Raw genomic sequence first — 25,871 nt, forward strand, 5'->3', positions numbered from 1 at the left:
CTTAAATGTTTGTATATAATATCACCGAAACTATTGAATCGATTTTGATGAAACTTGAACGCAATTTTCCTTTACATTTTAGGAATGTTATAGATTATGTGATACTATGGTAATTCAAGTAGAAGCAAGGTAATATAGTGAGTAATTCCGCCATTTTTTACATTACCTCTCTTTCTAGCTTATATGTAGACTGATAAATGTGAGCGAGACAGAATGTTGATTTAATTCGAATAATACGCTTCATGGAGGCAACTATATTTTATGAACATGCTAATATTAATAGTTTTCTACAAAACAAATAAGTATTGTTATTTTTACAGCGCTTATAGCTATTGTAATAAGAGTGATTTTCGTATGTATTATTTTTTCTAACGTTACATATAGTGAAGCTATTCTGTAAGAACATGCTCGAAACTCAACGCAGAACGCGATCGTGAAATGTCAAAACGTGATATGCGACATTCACCGTAATGATTATACAATTTAAAGGGTACACGGATCAAAATAGCGTAACAAAATAATCCGTCAACAGTTCACGAGTGAGTTTGATGTGAGTTTTTACAAAATGACTGTCCTAATAAATAATTGTGAGTAAAAATCGCGTATGTTAAAGAAGATTCTGAGCTATGGTTACAGTTGTATCATCTATTGGTGGTCACTCCCACCCAAAACAATCAAGTACTTAGTAATATTAACTAATAGTAAATGGGACACCTGTCTGTATATATATACTAAATATAATTATCGATTGGACAGCATACAAGTTGATATGCGACAGCGCCATCTAGCGGCGACAATGTAAAACTTTCTCCATGATAAATACGTGTGCCAATTTTCATTTGTTTCGTCGAATGGAGTCGAAGGCTTTTTATCTGAAATACATTAATCGTCATCCATCGATTGAAGATATAAGTGGAGTGTGTTGTGAGACAATTTTATGTTTTTGAGGTGTGGCGAACGCGACACTTACCAGATCCCTACAACCTATATAATTTATATAAATAAAACATTATATATATAATCATATAATATCTTATATATTTTTCATACCTAAAATAATAAATGTAACATAAATACAAATATTACTATAACATATAACTATACTATATATACTATAATACTTTATATACTTATATAAACAGTTCGCCACAGAGTCTTATCATATCATCTTTTACGATTATAGCGCTTAAAGTGTTACAACGTGAGAGCTGAAGTTACCATGATACGTTACAATGTTCATTACATAAATCCTTCATCCACTTAAAGTAACAGCCTGTGAATGTCCCACTGCTGGGCTAAGGCCTCCTCTCCATTTTTGAGGAGAAGGTATGGAGCTTATTCCACCACGCTGCTCCAATGCGGGTTGGTGCAGGTTTCCTAAGGATATTAACAGACAATACGCCCACAGCTTGTGCCTATTATACTGACTCACTTTTCACTCACTAACCAAGTTTGACAGTAGAATTTTTAATCAATGGTTTGTAAAAACTAAAGCAGACACAAATCCCTACCGAATTGAACTGACACCATATTTATATCGCATAACTATTTTCTATTTGAAATATTAGTAATTATGAAACGATTAGCGAAGATCTGGTTGTAACTTAAGCATGTCACGCAATCAATAATGTTTAATAATTATCAAAATGGCTTTAAATTCAGAACACATTTAAGAGGAAGGTTTAATTTTGTTGATTTTTTTATTAATTAAACAGACTTATAATTGCATTTTACAAGATCTAGTTATAAAGGTATAAATTATCTATGGTCATAGACTATTTTTTTAACTAGCAATGTTAAGTATTTTTGTTACAATTAGTTTATAAATCAGTATTATGTTTTGAACAATTTTCTTTAATCTAATCATTTATTTAAGGACACGGTTTTTGATTGTTTGTAATTTTAAAATAAATTTTGTAAATATTTTTTTTTTACTAAATATCGAAATAAAATAACCAATATTTGTGCATTTGTGCAATTGTCAGATACATTATAATTTTTACAAAACAGTGATTATTATTAAAACCAACTTAAAAATAAAATGAAAAATATTATCATAAACATATTTTCTTTGTAAAAAATATTCTTTTTTTTTTTTTATATGCCCCGGGATGGCAAATGACTCTACTAATATAATTACTACTTCAATAATATTGTCATATAGTGCATTTTTTAAATCACATTTTGTATCATGATATGAATTATTCTAATTAGAAATGATTAATTTGTTACATTACTTTTATAATTTCTCACAATTAAATATATGTACACAATAGCAATTATTGTACTTAATTTTCTAACTAATATACTGAAGGGACGTCTGATACGGTTGAAAGATGTAATGCTACTGAATTAAAGAGACGCTTAACGCACTTCATTAAAATTTTTATGTGTAAACATTTTAGCGCTTCGTACACGGTAGGCGCTAAATAAGACTTCGAGCGTCTTACGAGTAGGCATAAGATTTCGAGCGTTAGATGTACCTTGGCACTGCCACCATTTTTTTTAAAGTATGTTATCAATGCAATCAATAGGCCCGGTTGGCGTGGTTGGTAGTTACTTGCCTTTCTCGCCGAAGATTGTGGGATCGATTCCCACCCAAGACAGACATTTGGGTGCACGAACATGTCTGTTTGTCCTGAGTCTGGGTGTAATTATCAATATAAGTATGTATTTAAAAAAGAGTAATATATGTATTATATCAGTTGTCTGGTTTCCATCCGTGTGTGATTAATGTCCGAGGATATTATTATTATGATTATTATTAAATCGGCCTTTTTTTAAGTAATTACTAATTTTCTTATTTACCCCTCCAATTAAGCGTAAAGCTTGTGTTAGAAGGGACGATTGCCAAGGGATCAGGATCCTGCGATATTTACATCGCTATTCGTCTCGTAAATCATTGCGCCATTGACGCTTAAACCAGGTATATTATATTAGTCCCTGAAGTTAGCTGTGTTGTTTAAATAATGGAATGAAAATAATAAATCATAGACAAATTGGTTATTTTATTTTTTTTAAATTTAATTTTAGTATTTGTACATATTATGTTAGATGTATTGTGTCGGTAGTCTCAATATTATATATAATATATAGTTTTTCAAGAGTATACTTGCAGTAGTCGTAAAGTGCGTAGAAGGATGTAATAAAATATTTTGTGTATTATCTGTGTTTTATTTATACAACCCATCCTTATTTTTTAAGCAAAAGTGCAGTAACAATTGGTGGTAGGGCTTTGTGCAAGCTCGTCTGGGTAGGTATCACCACTCATTAGATATTCTACCGCAAAACAGCAGTACTTAATATTGTTGTACTTCGGTTTGAAGGGTGAGTGAGCCGGTGTAATTACAGGCACGAGGGACATAACATCTTAGTTCCCAAGGTTGGTGGCGCATTGGTGATGTAAGCAATGGTTAACATTTCTTACAATACCAATGTCTATATGCGTTGCTGACTACTTACCATCAGGTGGCCCATATGCTCGCCCGCCTTAATATTCTATAAAAAAAAATTAACAGCCTGTGAACGTCCCACTGCTGGGCTAATGCCTTCTCTCCTTTTTGAGGAGAAGGTTTGTAGCTTATTCCACTACGCTGCTCGAATTCAGGTTGGTGGAATACACATGTGGCAGAATTTCAGTGAAACTAGACACATGCAGGTTTCCTTCATCAATAAAATGCAATAATAAAAATCGACAATAAAATTGCATGGCCATTTTAACAAGAAATTCTTAGTATACGCTTTGGTTTTTATGTTTAGATTATATTTATTTTTTCAATACATTTTATCTTCTTCCTAGAAACCAAAGACCCACGTGGTGGGTTGTTTTGCAGGTGTAGAAAACGTTGAAGGAAATAAAATAAAAAGAAAAACTTTATGAAGGCGAAATGAAATATAAAAAAATCTACATACTTGTTTTGTTTGCTTTGGTGCGAAATATTTTGTTATTTCTTGAATATTTAATTCAAGAAATAACATAATATGTTTAAGCGCTGTCATTGTCAATTGTCACAACATCTTCAACAGCAAGCATTTAATTGTGACAATGGTGTGTGACAATGCAAAACATTTATATTGTGTGTCTATCTAAAACACAGTGTTTAAGATGAAGACGTGTTTGATATCTGCTGGTGAATTATAAACACAAACGCTGTGTGAATAAACATTTAATAAATCAACTTAAATATAACAAGAATAAAATTAAATAATAAATCTTCCTGATAAACTAGTACAGTTATATATTATAATATCTGAAATTAACCATAATTTTTAATCATAAAGTTATTCATTCTCATTCAATTCAAAATCAAATTAAATTTCCTACATTAAAGAAATTAATTTATTATGTAAACATAAATTTAATTCTTGAAATAATCATATTAATCTTTTTTTTATTAAAGCTTTACTATAAAATTTTAATAATTACAATTATTAGATTATATAGATAGATAATTACTATTATTAGGGATCGGCACTCGTGACAATCGGTCTGCAATTCCGTTTAGCCTTCCTGGAAGGTAGCAAGCCGACAGCGTCACATTGAGCTGATCGGTCAGGTGAATTATTTGGGTGGTCAGGCTCAGAAGTGCTATTGATCTGGTCCCTTCTTCGTTCCTTATGTACGATATTAAGATTCGATTGTCGATCTGGATCAGAATGTGAGCATTCAGAAAAATGTTTTGATAACTTTTTATTGCACCATAAACAGCATAAAACTCTTTGACATTTGAATGCCATGTCTTGTCTTTGAGTCCATTTTCCTCACAAGTAAAGCTGGTTCAGGTGAGCTCCCCAGCCCGCATCCGCTGCGTCTGTGGTGAGAAAATGGGTAATTTGCTTTCTTTGTATTGGATATTGAATTGTTTCTTATTGAGTTTATCCACCACTACAATTCCAAGGAGGCCAGTGGTGGAAATTCTCTTTTTTCTCTCGGTCTGTTCTGTGCAAACTTTTTTAAGAATATTTGTAGTCTCCGACAATTGAGGCGACCACTCCGGACAGTAAAATTTGCAAAATTTAGTAGCCCCACAAGTCTCTGAAGATCTTTTAATGTGCAGTTTTTTTGGTTTTGAAATAGAGCAAGTATTTTTCTATTTTTAAAACTTTCTTTACTGCTAATGTTACTAATATTTCTCATGTATTCCAGACCAGTCCGAGATGTTCCAATACTTGTGTTGGTTGTAAAACTGACTTTTGGTTATTTATATGCCAACCCAATTTTTCCAAGGTCCTCAAAGTTTCCGCAACCTGAGTAACTAGCTTGAACTGGTCCTAATGGACCAGAAGGTCGTCTTGGTAAACTAGAACACGAATACCTCGAGCCCGAATGATTTCCGCAATCCAATTCGATACGGCTGCAAAAGTATGGGGGGCAGAAGGTAGGCCAAAGGGTAGAGCAGTTAGTTGTAATACATCCCCTTTATAAATTATTCTTAAAAATCTGCGGTGAGCTGGTGAGGTGATAATTTTATTTTCGTCGTATTTTACAATACTTACCATAAAACTTTGCTCAGTACGCGGTAAAATTCACAAACGCTGTGACAATTTATAATGACAGCGCTTAACACAGACTATGGACGCGTTCTTCCTGGTGAGTATATGAAACTTCCTGGAGACTTCTTAAACCAAAGACAAGTAAGTTTTTTTTATTTTACAATTAATAGGCCAGCGTTTGACCGTTGACTTGCCTAATGTTAAGCATCGACACGGTCTAGGATGTAGCACGCTTGCCTATAAGAAACCTGATTACTCTGGATTTGAAGATACCAACATTGTACCTATCAGGAAATACGGACTCTGGCAAAGTTCGTGGATTTATAATTAAAATGGAATTCATAAGCAGCTTCTTCATCTTAAAAACTGTGTGTTTTAAATAGACACACAATTTACATATTTATAAACGCGCGCCACACTGGCGGTACAGTTTCTTGCCAAATTTTCGTTAATTATAATTAACTTTTCCTGTACTTAATTAACTATTCATTTCTAAAACGATATAAGACTATTTTATGTTATATAGGCGGACGAGCAAATGGGCCACCTGATGGTGAGTCCACCAAGTGGTCACCTCCGCCCATAGATATTGGCGATGTAAGACATATTAACCATTTACATCACCAATACGCCGCTAACCTTGAACTAATATGGTATTTTTTTATAGAATAGGAGGGCGGACGAGCTCGTGGGCTCGTGAGCATGTCGGGCCACCTGATGGTAAGTAGTTACTAACGCCCATAGACATTGGCATTGTAAGAAATGATAACCATCGCTTACATCAGCAATGCGCCACCAACCTTGAGAACTAAGATGTTATGTAATTACACTGCCTCACTCACCCTTCAAACCGGAACATAATAAAACCAAGTACTGCTATTTTGCAGTAGAATATCTAATGAGTGGGTGGTACCCACCCAGACGAGCTTGCACAAAGCTCTTCCACCAGTAATCTCTGGCATCAACATCGTGTCTGTAGTTACACTGTCTCACTCATTCTTCATACCGGAACTGTTATTGCGTAGGTATCACTTTGCTATGAGTTATTAATATTTTATTCTAATATTATAATTGATGTTGGATCCTTCCGGAAGACAAAACTTCAAAAGATTGGTGTTCCTTTTTTAAATAAACGAAAAGGCAAATGGTCGACCTGATGGTAAATAGCCAACACAGCCCACGAAAGATATAAACGCAGACTTCTCTCTTTCTGTCATTATCAATTTGACATTTGAAAGAAGAAGACAGCATTATTTAACTAATCAGTATATATAATCAAATGACGGGCCGGTTGGCGTGGTTGGTAGATACTTGCCTTTCACGCCGAAGGTTGTGGGTTCCATTCCCCCCCCAGGACGGACATTTGTGTGCATGAACATGTCTGTTTGTCCTGAGTCTGGGTGTAATTATCTATATAAGTATGTATTTACAAAAGAAAAGTAGTATATGTAGTATATCAGTTGTCTGGTTTTCATAGTACGAGCTGTACTTAGTTTGGGATCAGATGGCCGTGTGTGAATAATGTCCCAGGATTATTATATATTATTATTACATATAATAATCATCCTCTAGCAACATTTATGGACAAAGCGTACGTTATCTGTGATCAGCAGAAAATGTTAATTAATTTAAACGGATGCACTTTTATTGCCGTGTCTTTCCGTCCGGCAGGGTTAACCTTTTGCGTTTATACTTTACTAGCAAATCATCCCGGCTTCGCGCGCCAGGTGAGAAGAAAAATGTATTTTGGATAGGGTTTCAAGTCAATCGGGCGGATAGTTTAGGAGATCTCGTGATGAGTCTTTCGCTTCTATACATGTATATGTGTAAGAATACCCCAGTAAAACAATCCTTCACATTTACTTTTAACATTTTTTTTCTCTTCCACGCGTACCTTGTTATATAATTTATTACTAATTAATATTTTACAATTCTATTACAATTTTTATTGCAATTCCTGCAGTCACCCTGGCAACCATCGAACGAATCAATCTTTCCGTGTTTTGTTTCTTTTTTATGTATCGCGTAGTTTTTTTTCGTTCAATAATTTCCAATCATTGTTAATTTAGTTAAAAATATTACCATTATATTCTAAAAATCTCAAAATAATGATTAAAAATCAGTAGAACCTTATATATACATATAACAGGTTCTACTATAATTATAATAAGGTTCTACTTTTATTTATTATAATAAGGTGCTACTGATAATTTATTTATTTTTTAAATTATTGTTGCCGTTATTCTTTAGTCGTTGTTTATTTAACTATACGCTAATTAGAACTCTTAGACTGTATCTCACTTTCCATCAGGTGTGACAAAAGTCAAGAGCTGGCCTATACATTAAAAAAAATACGAATTGATAACTAACATAGATTTTACTCATATTTATCTAACTGTCAGTCCGTCTGTAAGTCTGGGTCACTACAGATCACAGATTCTTACAGCAAACAGAAATACTAAGAATTGATGTTCCGGTTTGAATTAGTGAGTGAGTTATATAATCGTTAATATTTCTTCAAGTCCAAGTTGTTATTTTTTTTATAGAAAAGGAAGGCGGACGAGCATATGGGCCACCTGATGGTAAGTGGTCACCAACGCTCTTAGACATTGGCATTGTAAGAAATGTCAACCATCGCTTACATATCCAATGCGCCACCAACCTTGGGAACTAAGATTTTATGTCCCTTGTGCCTGTAATTACACTGGCTCACTCACCCTTCAAACCGGAACACAACAATATCAAGTATTGCTGTTTTGCGGTAGAATATCTGATGAGTGGGTGGTACCTACCCAGACGAGCTTGCACAAAGCCCTACCACCAGTGTTATGGGTGACAACTTACTATCGAGTGGCCTACTCATCAGTCCACCTACCTATTATGGATAAAAAAATACGCGATCGATCTATTGGTTTGCACTACGCCATCTTTATACAACAGATACAAAATTCAAACGTGTCAATAGCTTTTCCGTCCGGTACAGATCGTAATTATTTTTTATCCATAATGGCGGCATTTTTCAACTAATCATCAACAGGAAATAAGTGACAGTAACGAAATGTCACGAAGAAAAAGCCCCACTCAAAACTAATTGAAAAGAAATTCATTCCTAATTAGATACAAATAGAAAAAAATTAAATTTATAAATACGTTATATTATTTAAATTTAAATATACATTGCTTGCATTTCAACAAATAAAATTTCGAAAGACCAAACAAATTCTTCAATGTGACACTATGAAATAATTATCGTCGTTAATTTGAACGTTTTCAATTCAAATTTTGTCTCTATTATAAGTATATGTTTGTTTGAAAATAACTCTTATTGCCCATTATAATAGTGTTTAGTATTGAATACAGTTGTTGGTATTGGATAAGTTTTTTTTTTTTCTAACAAAAGATGAATCCGTTTTAAAAGATGTCCCGCCACGTGCAACGGAAGGTCTGTGCCGATTTGAAAATAAAAACAATGCAGGTGCGTTCAACCTTTTCTTCATCCAGTTTTTTTGAAGGCTTATAATTGAATAAAAATAAAGGTTATATGTATTATAATCATATTTTTTACACACACGATTAAATGACACGCGTGGACGAATATGATTGCACTATAGATACGCCATATGTTCAAAACTTAAGCTATACTTGTTGCATTGCTTAAAACCGTTTTCTAGATATTACGAATCCTAAACACTAATCACCAGTATAATGTCACGTCATCTTTTATGTAACTAATATTAAAATGTAAGTTATTTTGTATTCAATATAAGAAAACTGAATCAAATACAATAACACAAATATATGTGAAATACACACATATATTATGTAACAGATAAAACAAATTCTTGTCAATTACGTTTACAACATCTGCTTTATTTTTTGCAATGGCGGCTCGCCCGCCAAAATTTGACAGCTAACCTAAACGGATGTTACTAATTTCTTGTTTTGTCCCAAAATAAGCTGTACCCCGGACACGCCTGCCCTGTCACGCAAGATGATAGCCATGTTTTAGCCTGCGATTTTGTTTTCATATCGAAAGAAAACTTATTAATATTTTATTACAATATTAAAAAATAATTACAACAAATACAAAAAAAACAATTACTTTTAATTGTACTCGCTATTAATTTAATTTAAAATTTAAATATAAATGCCAAACAAAAAAAGAGTATGTTAATAAATAAATGTATGTAAACGTTTTTTTTTTAACGGACGCCATATTTGTTTAGTTTAATTTTTATGGTATTATCTCATACAGCCTATCAAAGTCAAATCGTAACTAATATTATATTTTAAAAACAATACATTAGTCTTTCTTTAAAAGTTTTATTTACCTAAAACATACCATGAACAACGCACCGACCGACATTTCAAACATTCTAATATTAAACAGAGACAATTCTTTAGATCACAAAAGTTTTTTTTATCGTCAGGAGTTTTTATCCGGACGTGCGCCGGCACAGGTCCTACGAGATTTAGGACCGGAAGGAGGTTTTATATGAATGGTCAGACTCTAATCTCTTTACGTGTTTAAATAAAGTAGTTTTTATTTTCATTCTTAAGTTGTCCTGAGGACACAAGTTGTTTTGTTGATATGTTAAGGGATTCGAGGTGGTTAGTTTTAAAGCTATTTAACATGTTTCTTTTACTTTGTATATTATATATAATGCGTATATTTGAACATATAAGAAAATCGAAATTCATAAAAAGAATGTTTCGTTATATTTTAACGATTCAAAAACGTTTCATTTGTAAAGTTTACTTGAATTTATTTGTAATTTTTTTTATAATTGTTGTGAAGGCCAATGACGACTCCACCTGATGGTAAGTGGTAGTAGAGTCCAAACAGTAAGGACCAGTACAGTCGGGTAGAATGATCTACACTAATCCCCGCCTTGCTGGCCCGCAAGATGCCTCTTTAGCCTCGTTTGAAGAACGTAGATTATAAGAAGTTTTTATTTTTTAAACTGTTTTTTAAATTAATACTAGTTATTTTCTATATTTTTTTTGTATAGTATAGCTTGCAAATCACTACCAAATATAGTCTTCAGATATAAGCTTATTTACAATATTAATATATACTCCATAAACAATAAAACAGCAAAATTTTAAAATCCACCCAGACCACACTAAGTGTAGGAAGTTGTAAATTTAAAAAAAAAGGTGAATATTCATCTCCTGTTTACTGTCCACTTCCGCTTCCGGAGGATCCTTTATATAATGGCCGGCGTCCGTCTGTCTGTTCGTCTTCGGGTTTTAGGGTTCAATAAAGCATGCAAATTTAATAATAATAATAAATAAAATATAGTAATATATATATTATAATAGTTAGTAATATATATATATATATATATATATTATATTACTATGGCTTTGTGCAAGCTCGTCTGGGTAAGTACCGCCCACTCATCAGATATTCTACCGCAAAACAGCAGTACTTGGTATTGTTGTGTTCCGGTTTGAAGGGTGAGTGAGCCAGTGTAATTACAGGCACAAGGGACGTAACATCTTAGTTCCCAAGGTTGGTGGCGCATTGGTGATGTAAGCGACTGTTAACATTTCTTGCAATGCCAATTCTATGATATTTCTTTCTATTATGATTCTATGATTATAGACCACTTACCATCAGGTGGCCCATATGCTCGTCCGCTTTCCTATTTTATAAAAAAAAAAATATAAATTGTTGAGTTAGTATTCGGTGATTTCCATGAAGGATAAATAATAATTCCATTATATTTAATTATCTATGTAATTGATTGTCGGAAAAGAATAACTAATCAGTTTCTTACCGGTTCTTTTTGGCGGTAAATAATATAATTACACTGTTTCACACTAAGCCTTTATTCAATCGCCAAACAGCAATAAGTATTCTTGTATTCCGGTTTGTGCCAGTGAGCCAGTGTAACTAAAGGCACGAGAGACATGACATCTTAGTTCTCAAATTGCCCGCACGCTTTCATATCTTATATAAAAAAAAAAACAAAACAACACAAAATTTATATTCCTATAATATTAGTTATTTATATTAGTATCGGAGAGGCCTACGTCCAGCTGTGGACGACGAAGGGTTGATGATGTATGTATGTACAATATTAGTATGATTATTATAATTCTAAAATTATGCGGAACCAGTATTTTAACGTGATTTTGATCTTTTCCAACATCCTGTTCATACAATGCGCTTTGTGCATACGAAGCTGACAATAGACGTCCCAATAGTTCATTTCAATTGATTTTTATACTGAAGCTTAGCTGTCAATGTCAAACCCCCCCCCCCCCATTTTGATATTAAGTTTTGGATTTACTGAAAATTATACGTATATCGCTATTATTGAAGTCTAATTGTTCTGATGTAATAAGAGTAATGGTCAAATTCTAAGTGTAACGTTTCCGGTGCTAGAAAAAAAAATCTTCTATTATTTCATCAGCCAATCGCAAGATACTGCTCGAGAAGAAGCGTCCCGAGTGCGCCAAAACTCCCGATCCTTCTTTCGCATCCAGTCGGTTATCGGTCCACCTGGATGGAAGCCCTAGGCTACGTGTCCTCGTCTATGGTCTCCACTCTACGACCAGGACTTTCAATACCAGTCCAATTCCGCTTCTAATTTTGCAAGTCTGCTTATTTTCCAAACAACATCTGTAACTCCAGTTCGAATTCCTGCTAATCTCATATCTGACCTTATCCTTTAAAGATCTTGGAGTATCCAAGCATAGTTCATAAAACACTAAGCTCAGGTGTTATTATCTTTTATTAAAAAAAATTATCTAAGAATGGAACTCCCAATAATTAGTTTAAAATTTTATGGGACACGTTCATGTAAAATTTAATAAGACAAAACTAAATTCATTTTGAAGGTCGTATAAATGGCTGTATGAACAATGATCTTCCGGTTTTCAGTTGTAAAAAATGTTGTTAAATGTATATATTGTTAAACACCGAAGAGTTTTTTTAAATTGTAAACTTCTTTGGTGTGATATCGTCTATTGTCTATATTTTTAAGCGGGAACATTCTCGTGGGAAATGTTACTAATACCTTTTACTTTTTCCAAGAAGACAGAAATAAAAATGCTTCAAAAGAAAACAATGGGAGAATATTGAAACTCGAAATTGTTGCTTATTAAAATATAATAACGGCAAAAAAATATTTATAAAGAAAGAAATTAAAAATGTTATAACATAAGGTATGTATATGGTTTATCGATACGAATATTATAAATGCGAAAGTTACTGTGTCCATTTGTCTGTTTGTCTATTACGCTTTAAGCTCTCAACTGCCTCGTTGGATAAGCCCAGTCAGGCTTTTAAATGTTATTGGGTTTTTATGTTGAGAAATTATCTAGCATCCAGAAAACTGTATATGTTTGTATTTACACTCCGCATGTGGCGGGCTTTGTGCAAGTCCATCTGGGTATGTACCACTCATCAGATATTCTAGCACCAAGCATCATAGTATTGTTGTGTTTCGGTTTGAAAGGTGATTCAGTGTTACTACAGGCAAGAGGGACATAACATCTTGGTATCCAAGGTCGGTAGCGTATTTGCTATGTAAGGGATGATTTATATTTCTTACAGCGGTCTATGAGCGATGGTGACCATTTACCTACCTTTATGGTGACCGCCTTTGCGCAACATTTTTTTTTTTACTCTAAGTCATCTGATCATAACGTCTTATGCAATAAAGTAAATATAAATAATTAGTATTTTTAAAGAACTGAAGACCCTATTATTATTATTATTTTATTAACATCTAATTTGAAAAGTGATGCCCCTTACGCTAATTTTATAAAAATATAAACTAATAAACATAAAAGAAAGAGATAATAAATAATAAAAATATATAAAAATGTATTAATTAGATTGTATAAATAAAACTTACACTCTTTCTGTTTTTGTTAATTAAAAAAAAGATATAAAAATAAAATTCGGCATTATATCTTCAATCTTAGTCTTCCTAAATTGATCCTATTTGAAGAAAAAAATAAAGTATTTTAAGATAGTAGCTATAAAAGATCGTTTTTAAACGTAACATAACATCATATGTCAATTAATAAATCCCTTAAAAAAAAAAGTTCTAAATATGTCGTCCGCCTTATCCGAAAATAAATTTGGCGGGAAACCGAAATAGCGGAAACCGCCCTTAATTATCGACTGGCGAAACCGGAGGACCGATATTACTAACAAAACGTTAAAAAATATACCTTCTGATTTTCAAATACGGACTAAAGTAACAATGGCAAATACAGTTTAGTTATATCGTTTTAAATAATGATACGGAAACGATTAGTTTCAGAGCCACATGCTGACAGGATGCGTGGATTCATTATTGATTCTCAAAAACAATCTTCCATCTCGCTCTACCCATTGTCATTCTAAATATGCGAAAGAGTAATATACCGCACCCGCATCCGGCTTCGAATTGTATTACTTACTTGATAAAAATATCGCAAAAGAGTTTTAACTTACATATAATATATATAAGGCTTAATTTAGCCTGCAATCATTTTCACTTCCTACGTTTTTTTTTATTTCGATTTGCGTTCGCATCTTGCATTCATTGATGTTTTCGTTTGTACGTCATTCACTCGAGTTTGAGCAGCCGTCGTGAGTAGACGTGTTTCGGTTTTTTAGTCAGAGTTGCGTGCTTCGAGAATTTACTATTATAAATATAAATTGTTTATTAAATATTAATTAATTTAGATGAAGAGTGGATACAGTGAAGTTGTTTTCAGCTAGGAAAAGGATTTTTCGACATTTCTTTTTTTATGTAAGTATCACCATTTTTAATATAAAACAAAATAATATTTAAAAAAAAAATGTCTTCACTAAAATATTACAAATATTGTTATCGTACAATCAGTACAAATGAATGTATATTATTTATTATTTTGTATTATACTTTAATTTTATGTATAAATAAAATATATAAAATTGTATATAAGATCATAAGACAGATAAGATTTATAACGAAAAATAATATGTTATTCTCTCCTTATCTTTTATTTATGTCTAATACAACTAGAATAAAAAAATATATAATCTTTTTAAATATAAATTAAGGCAAACATTCGAATAAATACAGCCAGAATAACAATTAATATATTTTAGCGTATCAACAAATGTAAATTTAGAGAGATTTTATCGCCTTGTGAATTGTAATATACTTACTTATTACACGCGGCATGCCTTTAATATGCTTGTCTATAAAATTTAACTGTTAGGATGTTTGTACGCGAAGAAAAAAAAATTAAAATGTGCACGGATATATTTTTGAATTTCGAATTTCAACGTTTAATACTTAAATTTTATAATCGCTACTTTTGTATTGTTATTTTATAAGTTAATTAAACGTAAAACAAATACTTCGCGGCTTGTAAACTGCACGCCAATGCGGGAAATATCTAAGAAATATCGGCATTTGCTAGTTATTGATATATATATGTATTAATGATTTACAATTTAATTAATATGATGATATAAAATATATTAAGATTTATTTTTAACATAAGTATGATCTGTGGGTTATCTGTGGATTTTTTGTATTGCAATTAATTGAAAATAAAGCGTGCAACTCTGCACTTTACAGATGTAAAACCTTTTTGCACCAGGATTTTTTTCAGACATGTTACTGTTAAAAAAAATATATTAAAATTAAAAATGCAGACGAACGTAACCACGGGCGGAGCATGTTTGATAATAAATGTGTTTCCGTCTGTGTAATGTGTAGTCTGTGTAGGAAGCGGTAATGGCGGTCGATTGTTTCACGTTTCCCGCCATCTTACTAATCGTTTAACGACTTTCGCGCGTTTCCGCTGACGCCACAATTGAGTGAATTTCTTTGTACAGACTACGTTGTTGTATTGTAAATATAATATTTGCGTCTTATCGTATGATATTTATTACTGCTCTGTTTTTTTAATTATTAATAGAAAATTGTTTTTTTTTATTAGTTTTTTGATATAATTTTAGATATATGATAACTAAACAAAATTTTATATTAATGTAATCTAGGGATTTATTATGGTATCTCGTTAATTTAAGTTGCATTCCAGAGGCAATAAGAAAGATATAAATTTCCCTTGACATATATTAATATAGTGTAGTAGTTAGTAGCATTTTCGTCAAAGCGAAATTACGCGGGAATCTATAAATGAAAAATCTTTGTCATGTACTTTAAGTTCAACTTGTAGAGTAGCCGAGAAATACCAGTATCTCAGATAAGACCGCGAGAATTTAACTAAATATTGTGGGTTCAAACTCGGCATAAGCAAACAATCACCACTTCTCCTCGTGAACTTTATTTGTGTTTATAACTAATTAGCGCGCTCAGCGATTGAGAAATATGTCGTGAGGTAACCTGCAAGGATCGGAATATTTTCATATGTGCTAAATAAAGCTCTAAACCTTCTCAAAACGCCTTAGCCCAGCAGTGGGACATTCCATTTTTACTATATAATAGATACGAATAAATTAGAACGTTTGTTTTAGAAATGCCTTACTGAATAAAACTAAGCCGATATACATAAAACTTACACCAGTATCTGCGGCGTGTTTCGGAGAAGGCTTTAGTATATATTATTATATAACTAGCTGCGTTTCGCAGTTTCACTCACTTTATATTTAGACAAGCGTGTTATTCTTGTTCTTGTATATATATATATATTAACGTTTTCTATGTAAACAATTACTGTTGATAAATTGTATAAACAACGCAATCAATTTAATTCTCTACGCAATATTTAATGTATAATAATTTTAAAGATGAAGTGTTTGTTTGTTTTAACGCGATAATCTTTCGCTACTCGAACGACGGCTATCCGACACGACCGAAAAGAGTCCAGGCGCTGAACCAAAGACTTTACGTGCGCACTGAGGCACTGGAATGCTACTGAGAATTTTCGAAAGAAAAAAACAACTGCTTTTTACCGACCGTGGGCCACTAGACCAACAAGGCAGTCGAATAATAGATGACGCATTTCCTATTTATTTAATTAACGTATGTACTTGGCATGCCAAGTCTGGCCTAACCTACTTTTAATAGGAAGTATAAGGTCGTTTCACGAATGAATCACAAGCGATAGTGAAAGTTTGTGTTTCGCATGCGCGCATGCCGCACGAGCTTGTCATGCCATATCTATATTTTTTTTTTTGAAGAATAGTATCAATTTCCCTATATTGGTATACACTGATAATCCTATTTAACCCCTCCAGTTAAGCGTAGGAGCGGGGTTTTGTCATTATTCGTTGGGTCTAATAACTGCGTATCTAAATGTATCCTGTAAATATTTTCTTGGTGGTAGGGCTTTGTGTTCGTCTGGGTTCCACACAATCTTCAGATATTCTACCGTTAAACATCAATACCTAGCATTGTTGTGGTCCGGTTTGAAAGGTGAGTGAGACAGTGTAATCACAAGCGACATATCGGCTGAGCCACTGAACCGATGTTGATGAAATTTGGTATAAAGAAAGCTTGAACCCCTAGTTAGACCATAGAGTGCTTATTTACACCTAACACTTCCTAAAACCACCACACGCGGGGGAAGCTGCGACCGAAAGCTTCTTATACTTATACACATCCCATATATGTATATATATATATATATATATATATATATATATATTTATTTATTTCTATATATTCATTTTATATATATATATATATATAAAACCGCATCTGCACAAATTAATTAAATAGGGATGCAAGACATCGGCTCATTAACATCTGCCTCGAACATCCGAACAATGAGCGTTAAAAAAAAACGGCTCCTTACATTAAACGGAAGTGTCGATTTCGATTATGGAACGTCGGTGTGACGCGCTTCCGTCTGTTAAATGTAAATGCTAAGGGTCCTGGCGGTAATGTATTAGAGCAAAGGATAAGATTTTACAGATAAACAAGGAATAGTTTAAATTAATACTTATTAATGTTATTTTATTTTTCATTATGTGTAAATCGAAGATAACGCTTCATGTAATGGCTTGTTCAGAAAGTTTTTCGAATTACTTTTTTTTTCTTTCAATTAGGCATAGAAGAGTGAAGTTCCTAGATCATAATGACTTTATTGTATATATATATATATTAAATATTGATTAGCAATTTCTGTTTTCCAGGAAATTCTAATTGTACTGTAACTAATTTTAATTTTGATACCACTAGTTTCTCCCACGCGTGGTCCAATCGGAGTAGGAAGGTAAACAAACCGTTGAATTACAAATTGCATGCGATTTGTTAATTGTTCTGCTGTATTACGCACTATAAACAGTTCTCGATTAATTTACCTTTATTTATAATACAACACTGTTCCACTTAACTAGTTATAACCCCATTAATTTAACTTTCGAAGTTCCGATTACAACTTCGCGGACATTGAAAACGCAATGTTTTCGCGAATCCATAGTGAATATCATAGATTATCCAAGATCTCGCGTCAAAAGATGTCGGTGACCAATTATCAGCGTCAAAATTGTTTATTTGGATTTACTTCTCTCGTGGTTTCAATAGGCTATATGTACTTTTCTTTACCTTTGACAATGGTATGTATTTCTTAATGTTCGTAGTAAACAGACTTGGCAGCGTAACAAACACGGACATACAAACACCGTGTTTGTATGTCCGTGTTTATAATATTTATTAAGTTAGAATTGCAGTTCGCAATGAGATATTATATAAAAAATCTTAAAGCGATCGTATAATATCTTAAAGAATTATGCCTTACTTTTATGATATCGGTTAATGATGTCATTCATTCTTGACACAATTCCATACGATCATAAAAGTACAGCTATTCTGTAAGAACTCACTTCATTACTCACCCGTTGAATATTGACAACCGATTTATGGTGATATACTATTTTGTTGCGTTTATTCTTGTAATGTTATGATTATAACGGTCAATGTCGCATATCAATTTCTGATATTTCACGACCGTTTTCTGCGGTCTCGAGGTTGTTCTTACACGCATTGCTTTCTATTTATAGAAGTAAATATTTACTTTAAAATTTAAATTAAAAAGCTTTGACATTATCCGGTATATAAAATATGTTGTCCAAACGATAAATTAGTTAACATTTTGTTATTCCTATTAAGCCTTCTCCTCAAAAAGGGAGAGGAGGCCTTAGCCCAGCAGTGAGACATTCACAGACTGTTACTGTTTGTTATACAAAATGGGTAGTAAAACTGGAATTTAAGCCATTTGACGGTAAGTGGTCCAGCGTCCATATACATTGGCTCTGTAAGAAATATTACCATTCCTTACATCATTGCACTACCAATCTTGGGAGTACGAAGTTATGTCCCTTGTGCCTGAAGTCACACTGGCTCACACACCCTTCAAACCGGAACACAACAACACTAAGTATTACTGGAGGCGGTAGAATATCTGGTGGTGGGCTTGCATAAAGCTCCACTTCCAAGTAAACATCATACCAAGATGCTTTTGTGAAGTTGTACGGGTCTTAATTGATATTTTGTAATTTTAAATCAAATTATGAATATCTATAGAAATTTGCGTTCGTGGTATTTTTCGGAGTTTTTTTTTAATGTGATTTTTGTAATTGATTTTTGTAATTCTTTCCCTTACATCTTTATTATTTTTTTTCCTAATTTTTCTCCTCGTCTGTAAGATTTAATTGCATATCTGTAATGCCTTTGCAGTATGATTCGATTATTTAGGTAAAGTCCTTGAATTTCCTGTTGTTGGACAAATCAATGTTTAGAAGATTTAAAGATTAATGCATCGCAATGATAAGATGATGATAACCGAGATGGCCTAGTGGTTAAAACGCGTGAATCTTAACCGATGATCGTGGGTTCAAACCCGGGCAAGCACCACTGAATTTTCATGTGCTTAAGTTGTGATTATAATTCATCTCGTGTTTTACGATGAAGGAAAACACCGTGAGGAAACCTGCATGTGTCCAATTTCACTGAAATTCTGCCACATGTGTATTCCACCAACCCGCATTGGAGCAGCGTGGTAGAATAAGCTCAAAAGGGAGAGGAGGCCTTAGCCCAGCAGTGGGACATTCACAGGCTGTTACTTTACTTTTATGATAAGATGCACATGTAACAGGATTTGAACCGATATTTCCTCTCGATTGCCTTCGCCGCTGAGCACAAGGTGAATTATAAACACAAATCAAGCATGAAAATTCAGGAGCGCTAAAGACCTGCTGAGTTTGCTTTCTCCGGTTCTTCTCAAGGTATTTCTTTTCCGAACCGGTGGTTGTTTCTAATTTGACTATCAATAAGTAAGTGTTTAGTTAAAATACGTATGTATAGCCCTTTACAAATAAGATAGAAATATCATTTTATATTATAAACGTGTAGTGTTTGTATTACATTTAAGAAAAAATAATTTTCAAATTCATTTGTTAATTCTATTGTTTTCTTTTTTTTTGTTATGTCACATTGTTCTCGTTCATTACAGGCCTTAACCGAATTAAAATCGTATTTATTATTTTACCTGAATATTCCAAACAGTAAACGTAATTCTAAGTTGAATGATTTATTTTGATTTGATTTGCTTATTCAATCTTCGCTTAAGACGTGTTCTAACTACTGGACAATCTCGGCCCTTATCTAAGTTATCTATAAAATTAACGATTATTATCTAACAATACCTCACCCTCCGATGGTACCAACAACGACATCGGATATCCGCCCCGCACAAAAATCGGGAAATCATACAAAACATGGCCGATACGGAAACCGACTGATTCAAATCCGCCATAATGTCGCCGGAAACCGGATGTGGGTCACGCGTCCGTACTAATGACGGATTAAAATGGCGTCTATTATATAATTATTCGGATGTTTTCTTTCAGTTTTTTCAATGAGGCAGGATATGGCATTAGGCATTCTGTCCTGGGAGTCTTTTTAATAAAAAAAAAAAAGTTATTTTATGACAATATTCAAATATAGGGTACGGTAAACGAATATATCGTGCTTTGTGACGACAGGAGTTTTACAGTTTTATATAAATTAACTGCATTAAATAACTTTAGGTAGAATTATAGAAAAGTCCTTTTAGCAAATACCTTTACGATTAGTAGGTTTTTAGTTATTAACAAGACATATTCCAACGACTATTATTATAATAAGTCTAATGAATATATTATATGTATTATGTAAAAGAAGTAGTAATTAATAATCTTTTTCTTTCTTTCACAGAAGCAATCGTCGTTGTGTGAGCGAGATGCCAACACAAGCTCGTTGCGACCGCGTCCCGCCAGCGGATGGAGCGTGGGGTGCCCTTGATTTGCGGGTCTTGCAAGAAGATGACCTACCCCTTGGTAAGCAAATTTTAACTCTATTATCACAGCCGTAAATACTTCGAATGCTATGGCCCAGGTTTCCTTGAAAAGTTACTTGAATCTCCATATAATGTTGCTTTAAGGAGATGATATAAAGCTTTACCTTTGAAATTCAAAAGCTGTTATGAACTTACACATTTGAAGAACTTCATACGACACATTAAAGTTCACAATATTCTTCACTCATCACGAGATTAATTACAAACACCATTTAAGGATATGAAAACTCACTGACTGATTTTCGGTTAATCCACTTATTCTTATGATTGGACCGTATCGGTTCCATCAAAAAGCCATTCGAATAAGCTAAAAATCAGCTCATATGGTGGAGAAACTGTGCTTTGGGACATATTTGAGCTGTTCATTAACTCTTAAAATTGTCTCGCTACAGATCCGAGGGAGTGGTGTCGTGCGCAAGTCGGTGCGTGGGTGTCACGCCGTGGCGGTTTACCTGAACGGTTCCCAATGAACGGGAAGGCCCTTTGTCTCATGTCACGAGATATGTTCGCGGCGCGAGTCCCTCGGCTTGGGCATGCCTTACACCAGGTAAGTGTGTCTTGCCTCATATGTATTCCAGACAAGCGGATTGACCGTTTATTGGTATTTTCCCAAAAGTGAAGCTTTCACTATAACTGACTTAGGGAGGGCTCTGTTTGAGAATAGAAACTTTTTTATATTTATAAAATGTGTAAGCGGACGGGTAAATGAGCCAACTGACCCATAAATTGGCAGTGGAATAATCATTCCTGACATCACCGATGCGCCAACCATGGGAACATAATATGTTATGTCCCTTGTGCCTGTAGTTAACTGACTCACACTTCAAACGGATTTACAGCAATACAATTGTTGTTTGGCGGTAGAATATGTGATGTGTGGATGATACCTTACCAGACGGGTTAGCACGAAGCCCTACCACCAAGTTATATTCCACTACGTTGGCGTACGACACTGATGCAGGTTTCCTCACGATTTTTTATTTGATAGCTGACCGTGGCGTTCTTCTATTACCCATAGATTGTGGTGTAAAATTATAGACGGAAAAATACTTATTGAAATGATTTCAGAAAGTTAATCTTTTTTTTTTCTTTTCAGGATTTCAGACGAAGGCTAGCGAAAGCTTTAGCTCTCCAAGAACTCATTGAAAAGTTATCATCGAAATGAATACGGATGTCGAGTTGAAAAAATACAGGCGGGTCTCATTTGACTTAACATTATATTACTATACACTAGATGATTGAATTGTATTCAATATCTAATATTAAAATGGTAATACATATATGTCAAAATAATGAATACCGTTCGAGATAAAATGGTCTTCATCGTTCATATTTCTAGGTGTTAATATGTTATATTAGAAGAGAAGCCTCAAGTGGATTAATTGATTATAATTGTCAAAACATTTGACAGTTTCTATATACTTTTTTTGTCTCACTCTGGTTAGTAACAAAGCGCGCCAATACACTGGTGGTTCGTTGTCAATTGACATCCGATTTTAATGACCTCCCTTAAAACCTCTTTCAAACAACAGTGCTTTTATACTATACTAAAATCTCTTTCTGAGGTAAAAAGTAAATTATTTAATGAATTAATTCGATATTTAATGGTATTTAATTTCTGTATAATGTTTCTGGAAAGGTAACTGTCACTGTCAAAATCTAATGTGACAGTCGTCGACCAAAAAAAAAATTCTTTTTTTTTTTTTTCATGTTCCAGTTACATTATCTTTTAGGTCAAATCGAGTAATGCCTGTATTTTTTACATATAGTTCTTAGTGTGGTACATATCAAACTTATATGTTAATTTAGTTTTCACAGCTAGAGGGCAATTTGTTTTTTGTAAATATAATTGTATGTATATTTTTTTATCTATATGTAATGTTTTTACTATTTTTTCTGTTTAAAACTGTATTCTTTAACATAATATTGTAATCCGTTTATATCATTAGTCATTTATTTTAATATTATTATGATATTAGTATATATAAAGATTATATTATCAACTACACACTTTGTGATCACACGCCTGCAATCATTTGAATTTGCGTTAACGAACAAATCACGTTATGGAGACAATGATATATTTTTTTTTTATGTAGCAATTCAAAGCACTTGCAAGCAAAAATAAAACAAAAACCATAGACAAAATAACAGTTTAAAAACGACCGATGTCATTCCGTAGTAAGTTTATTATCTGTGCGTTCTTTTTGTACATACACGAACAAACAAAAACCGATATTTTTGTATAAATTATAATCATTTGTGATTGTTACTTAGTTTTTTAAATAACGCCCTCTAGCGTCAATTGTAAACCTCATTTCCTATCATTATTTAGTTATTATCCAATAGAAAATTCTAGACTGTTCCTATTAAATTAGTTTATTTTGTATATATCGATTCACCCAGGACCTATTAATTAGTGTTATGTTTTATAATTTCAGTATTATAATAAACTAATACTTGTTTAATTGATGTAATATTTTACTTACGTATGTTAATTTTAACAATTAGTTTTAAAGTGAAAAGTTACACGGTTCGAGTCTTGGTATGGCATTTGATTTTTTTATTATTCAATAAAATTGTTTATGAAAAAACAAAATTAAATTATTTTTAAATATAAGATTTGAGAATCTTATTATTAATTTTCACTTTTTATGCTGACGCTTCATGGTTATCATGGCGTTATTCGCATTATGTATAAATATTAACAAGCTTTGTGTTTTGCAACGGCGTCAAGCATTGTGTAGAAATCATTGGACTTATTTTAACTACATATTAACACTTTCAGGGACAGTACACTACAGTACACTAGTACACCAGACAATAGCTAAGTCTATGATGACGTCTATAGGCGTTCTGACCAGGAAAGTGTTAAGAAATTAACCAAAAAGCATATCAAGATTCGAACCTGCAATATAGAACAATATGCACTCGTTCACTATATCGACACTCTGCCATGTCTCAAAAAAAAAAAAAAAAACTATCCTTCTAATCGTAAAAGTTGCAACACAAAAATAAATAGCATGTGAATGTAATTTAAAAAAGTCATCATTATTGGCACGCATTATATTAAGATTTTTTTTTTAAATTCAATTAGCGGCAAGAGAAGCGCACTATTGTAACAAAACAATATTGATTATTGTTCAAAGATTATATTTAAGAAACGATTCGTTTAGCTTACAAAGCGTGATTCAGAATTATTGCCTATTGTTATTCTTACGGATCAGAAGTATGTATGGGTAACGTTAATGTATGAAGATGATAACAATAGTGTTGCAATAGTAAAAATTTAAATGTCAATTTGACAATTCTGTATTGGCTTTGACGTCTGATTAAATTAAAAACAAAGAATCGTTTTTTGAATATAGTCTGTCTTTGGTAATGTGAAAATGTTTTTGTAAATTTTAATAATAATTGTAGGAGTTATTTGTTACTATAATTGTATTTTTTGTTATAATTTCTAGTCAGGTCAGGGTTTAAATATACTATATATGATGAAAAAAAACTTTTTTATTTACAATTAGCTACCCGAGCTAGCTAGCCGGCTTTGTACTGGTAGAATTAGTTTAAACAATATATATATATACAGCTTTTTATAGTCGAAATATTACAAGCATTTTTTTAGGTCTTTCTAAGGTTAAACCTGAAGGTTTAGAGTTACCAATATTTAAAAATATATTTGAATCTTTATATGGATAATTTATTGTCTAGGAGCTATATTAAACTTAATAATATATAAATAATTTGTTCTTTCAAACGAGGCGTGAAGAGGCATCTTGCGGGCCGGCAAGGCGAAGGCGGCTAGTGCAGAACGTTTTTCCCGTCTGTACTGGCCTTCGTCGCGTTTGGACTCTACTACCACTTACCATCAGGTGGAGTAGAGTCATTTGCCCCCCCGGCGAATATATAAAAAAAAAAAATGCGTCTTACCTGCCATGACATACGGTGCCGAAACGTGGACACTAACTGCGGGACTAGTCCACAAATTCAAAGTCGCTCAGCGTGCTATGGAGCGAGCTATGCTCGGAGTATCTTTGAAGGATAAGATCAGAAATGAGATTATCCGGAAAAGAACCGGAGTCACCGACATAGCTTGCAAAATTAGCAGGCTGAAGTGGCAGTGGGTTGGTCACGTATGTCGTAGGACCGATGGCCGTTGGAGCAGACGAGTCCTAGAGTGGAGACCGCGAATCGGCAAGTGCAGCGTAGGGCGCCCACCAGGGCGTAGTGGCGGGCACCAACTGGATGCGGAAGGCGGAGGGCAGGGGCGCACCTTGGGAGAGGCCTATGTTCAGCAGTGGACAAGGATTGGCTGTTGATTGATATTATATATCAATAAAAATTAAATTTAGCTTAAATCCTAGTAATGCCTTTAAACCTAAACCATTTTGGAATATGATTGTTTTGAAATCCATAGCTGAATGCCGATTAGCACTTGAAGTATTTAGAGATAACCCAACTCCAAATAGCGATAGGTATTTTACAAAATAAAGTAAGTGAAGCTCAAAAAATATTACGTCAGTCGAAATCATAATCTTGGCAAAAATTCTGTAATGGTATATGTGGAGTGTCTTCAATAAATGAAATGTGGTTTCGAATGAAATGGATAAGGGGGTGATATTCCAAACAATCTAGTATAGGGGGTGATAGCGCTAGGGGTCTCTTTTAAACTTTTGCTCCGGATTATGCTCTCAATAATTGTCCTACCTTTAGATCGACCTCTTAGAATCATCAATTCTATCTAGAAAATAATTAGAAGTATCCATAAAATCTAAAGATACCGCTCCGGGCATAGATATGATTTCATTTTCAGTTATAAAAAACTTACCTGAATTTGGTAAAGATTGGCTTTTGACAATTTTCAACATATTTCTCAAATATGGATTAGTTCCAAGGCAGTGACGAGAAATTGCTGTTATTGCTTTTCTGAAACACTCTTAATATCATCTTTAAGAGCAATATCTTTAATGTCCTGTATATGTAAAGTTTTTAATTCAATCCTACACAAAAGACGAATGGTATTTTGAAAGATCAAGTATCTTCTCTGAGGACACGACGGGTTTCAGAAA

The 25,871-nt window shown here is 33.2% G+C and overlaps 2 protein-coding genes across 3 annotated transcripts in view; one reads left to right on the forward strand and one right to left on the reverse strand.

Moving 5' to 3' along the window:
- The window catches only part of LOC126778799 (interaptin), a 301,055-nt gene that overhangs the window by 154,230 nt on the left and 120,954 nt on the right, over nt 1-25,871 (reverse strand). The window lies entirely within an intron of this gene.
- On the forward strand, nt 14,093-24,200 carry LOC126778939 (ets DNA-binding protein pokkuri). The gene is made up of 4 exons (XM_050502693.1): nt 14,093-14,255; nt 20,661-20,782; nt 21,195-21,349; nt 21,899-24,200. The coding sequence occupies exons 2-4, from the start codon at nt 20,686-20,688 to the stop codon at nt 21,965-21,967; spliced, it is 321 nt and encodes a 106-aa protein (XP_050358650.1). The 5' UTR covers nt 14,093-14,255; nt 20,661-20,685; the 3' UTR covers nt 21,968-24,200.

This window comes from Nymphalis io, chromosome 27 (genome assembly GCF_905147045.1).
Source record: "Nymphalis io chromosome 27, ilAglIoxx1.1, whole genome shotgun sequence".
In the NCBI taxonomy this organism is placed as follows: Eukaryota; Metazoa; Arthropoda; class Insecta; order Lepidoptera; family Nymphalidae; genus Nymphalis; species Nymphalis io.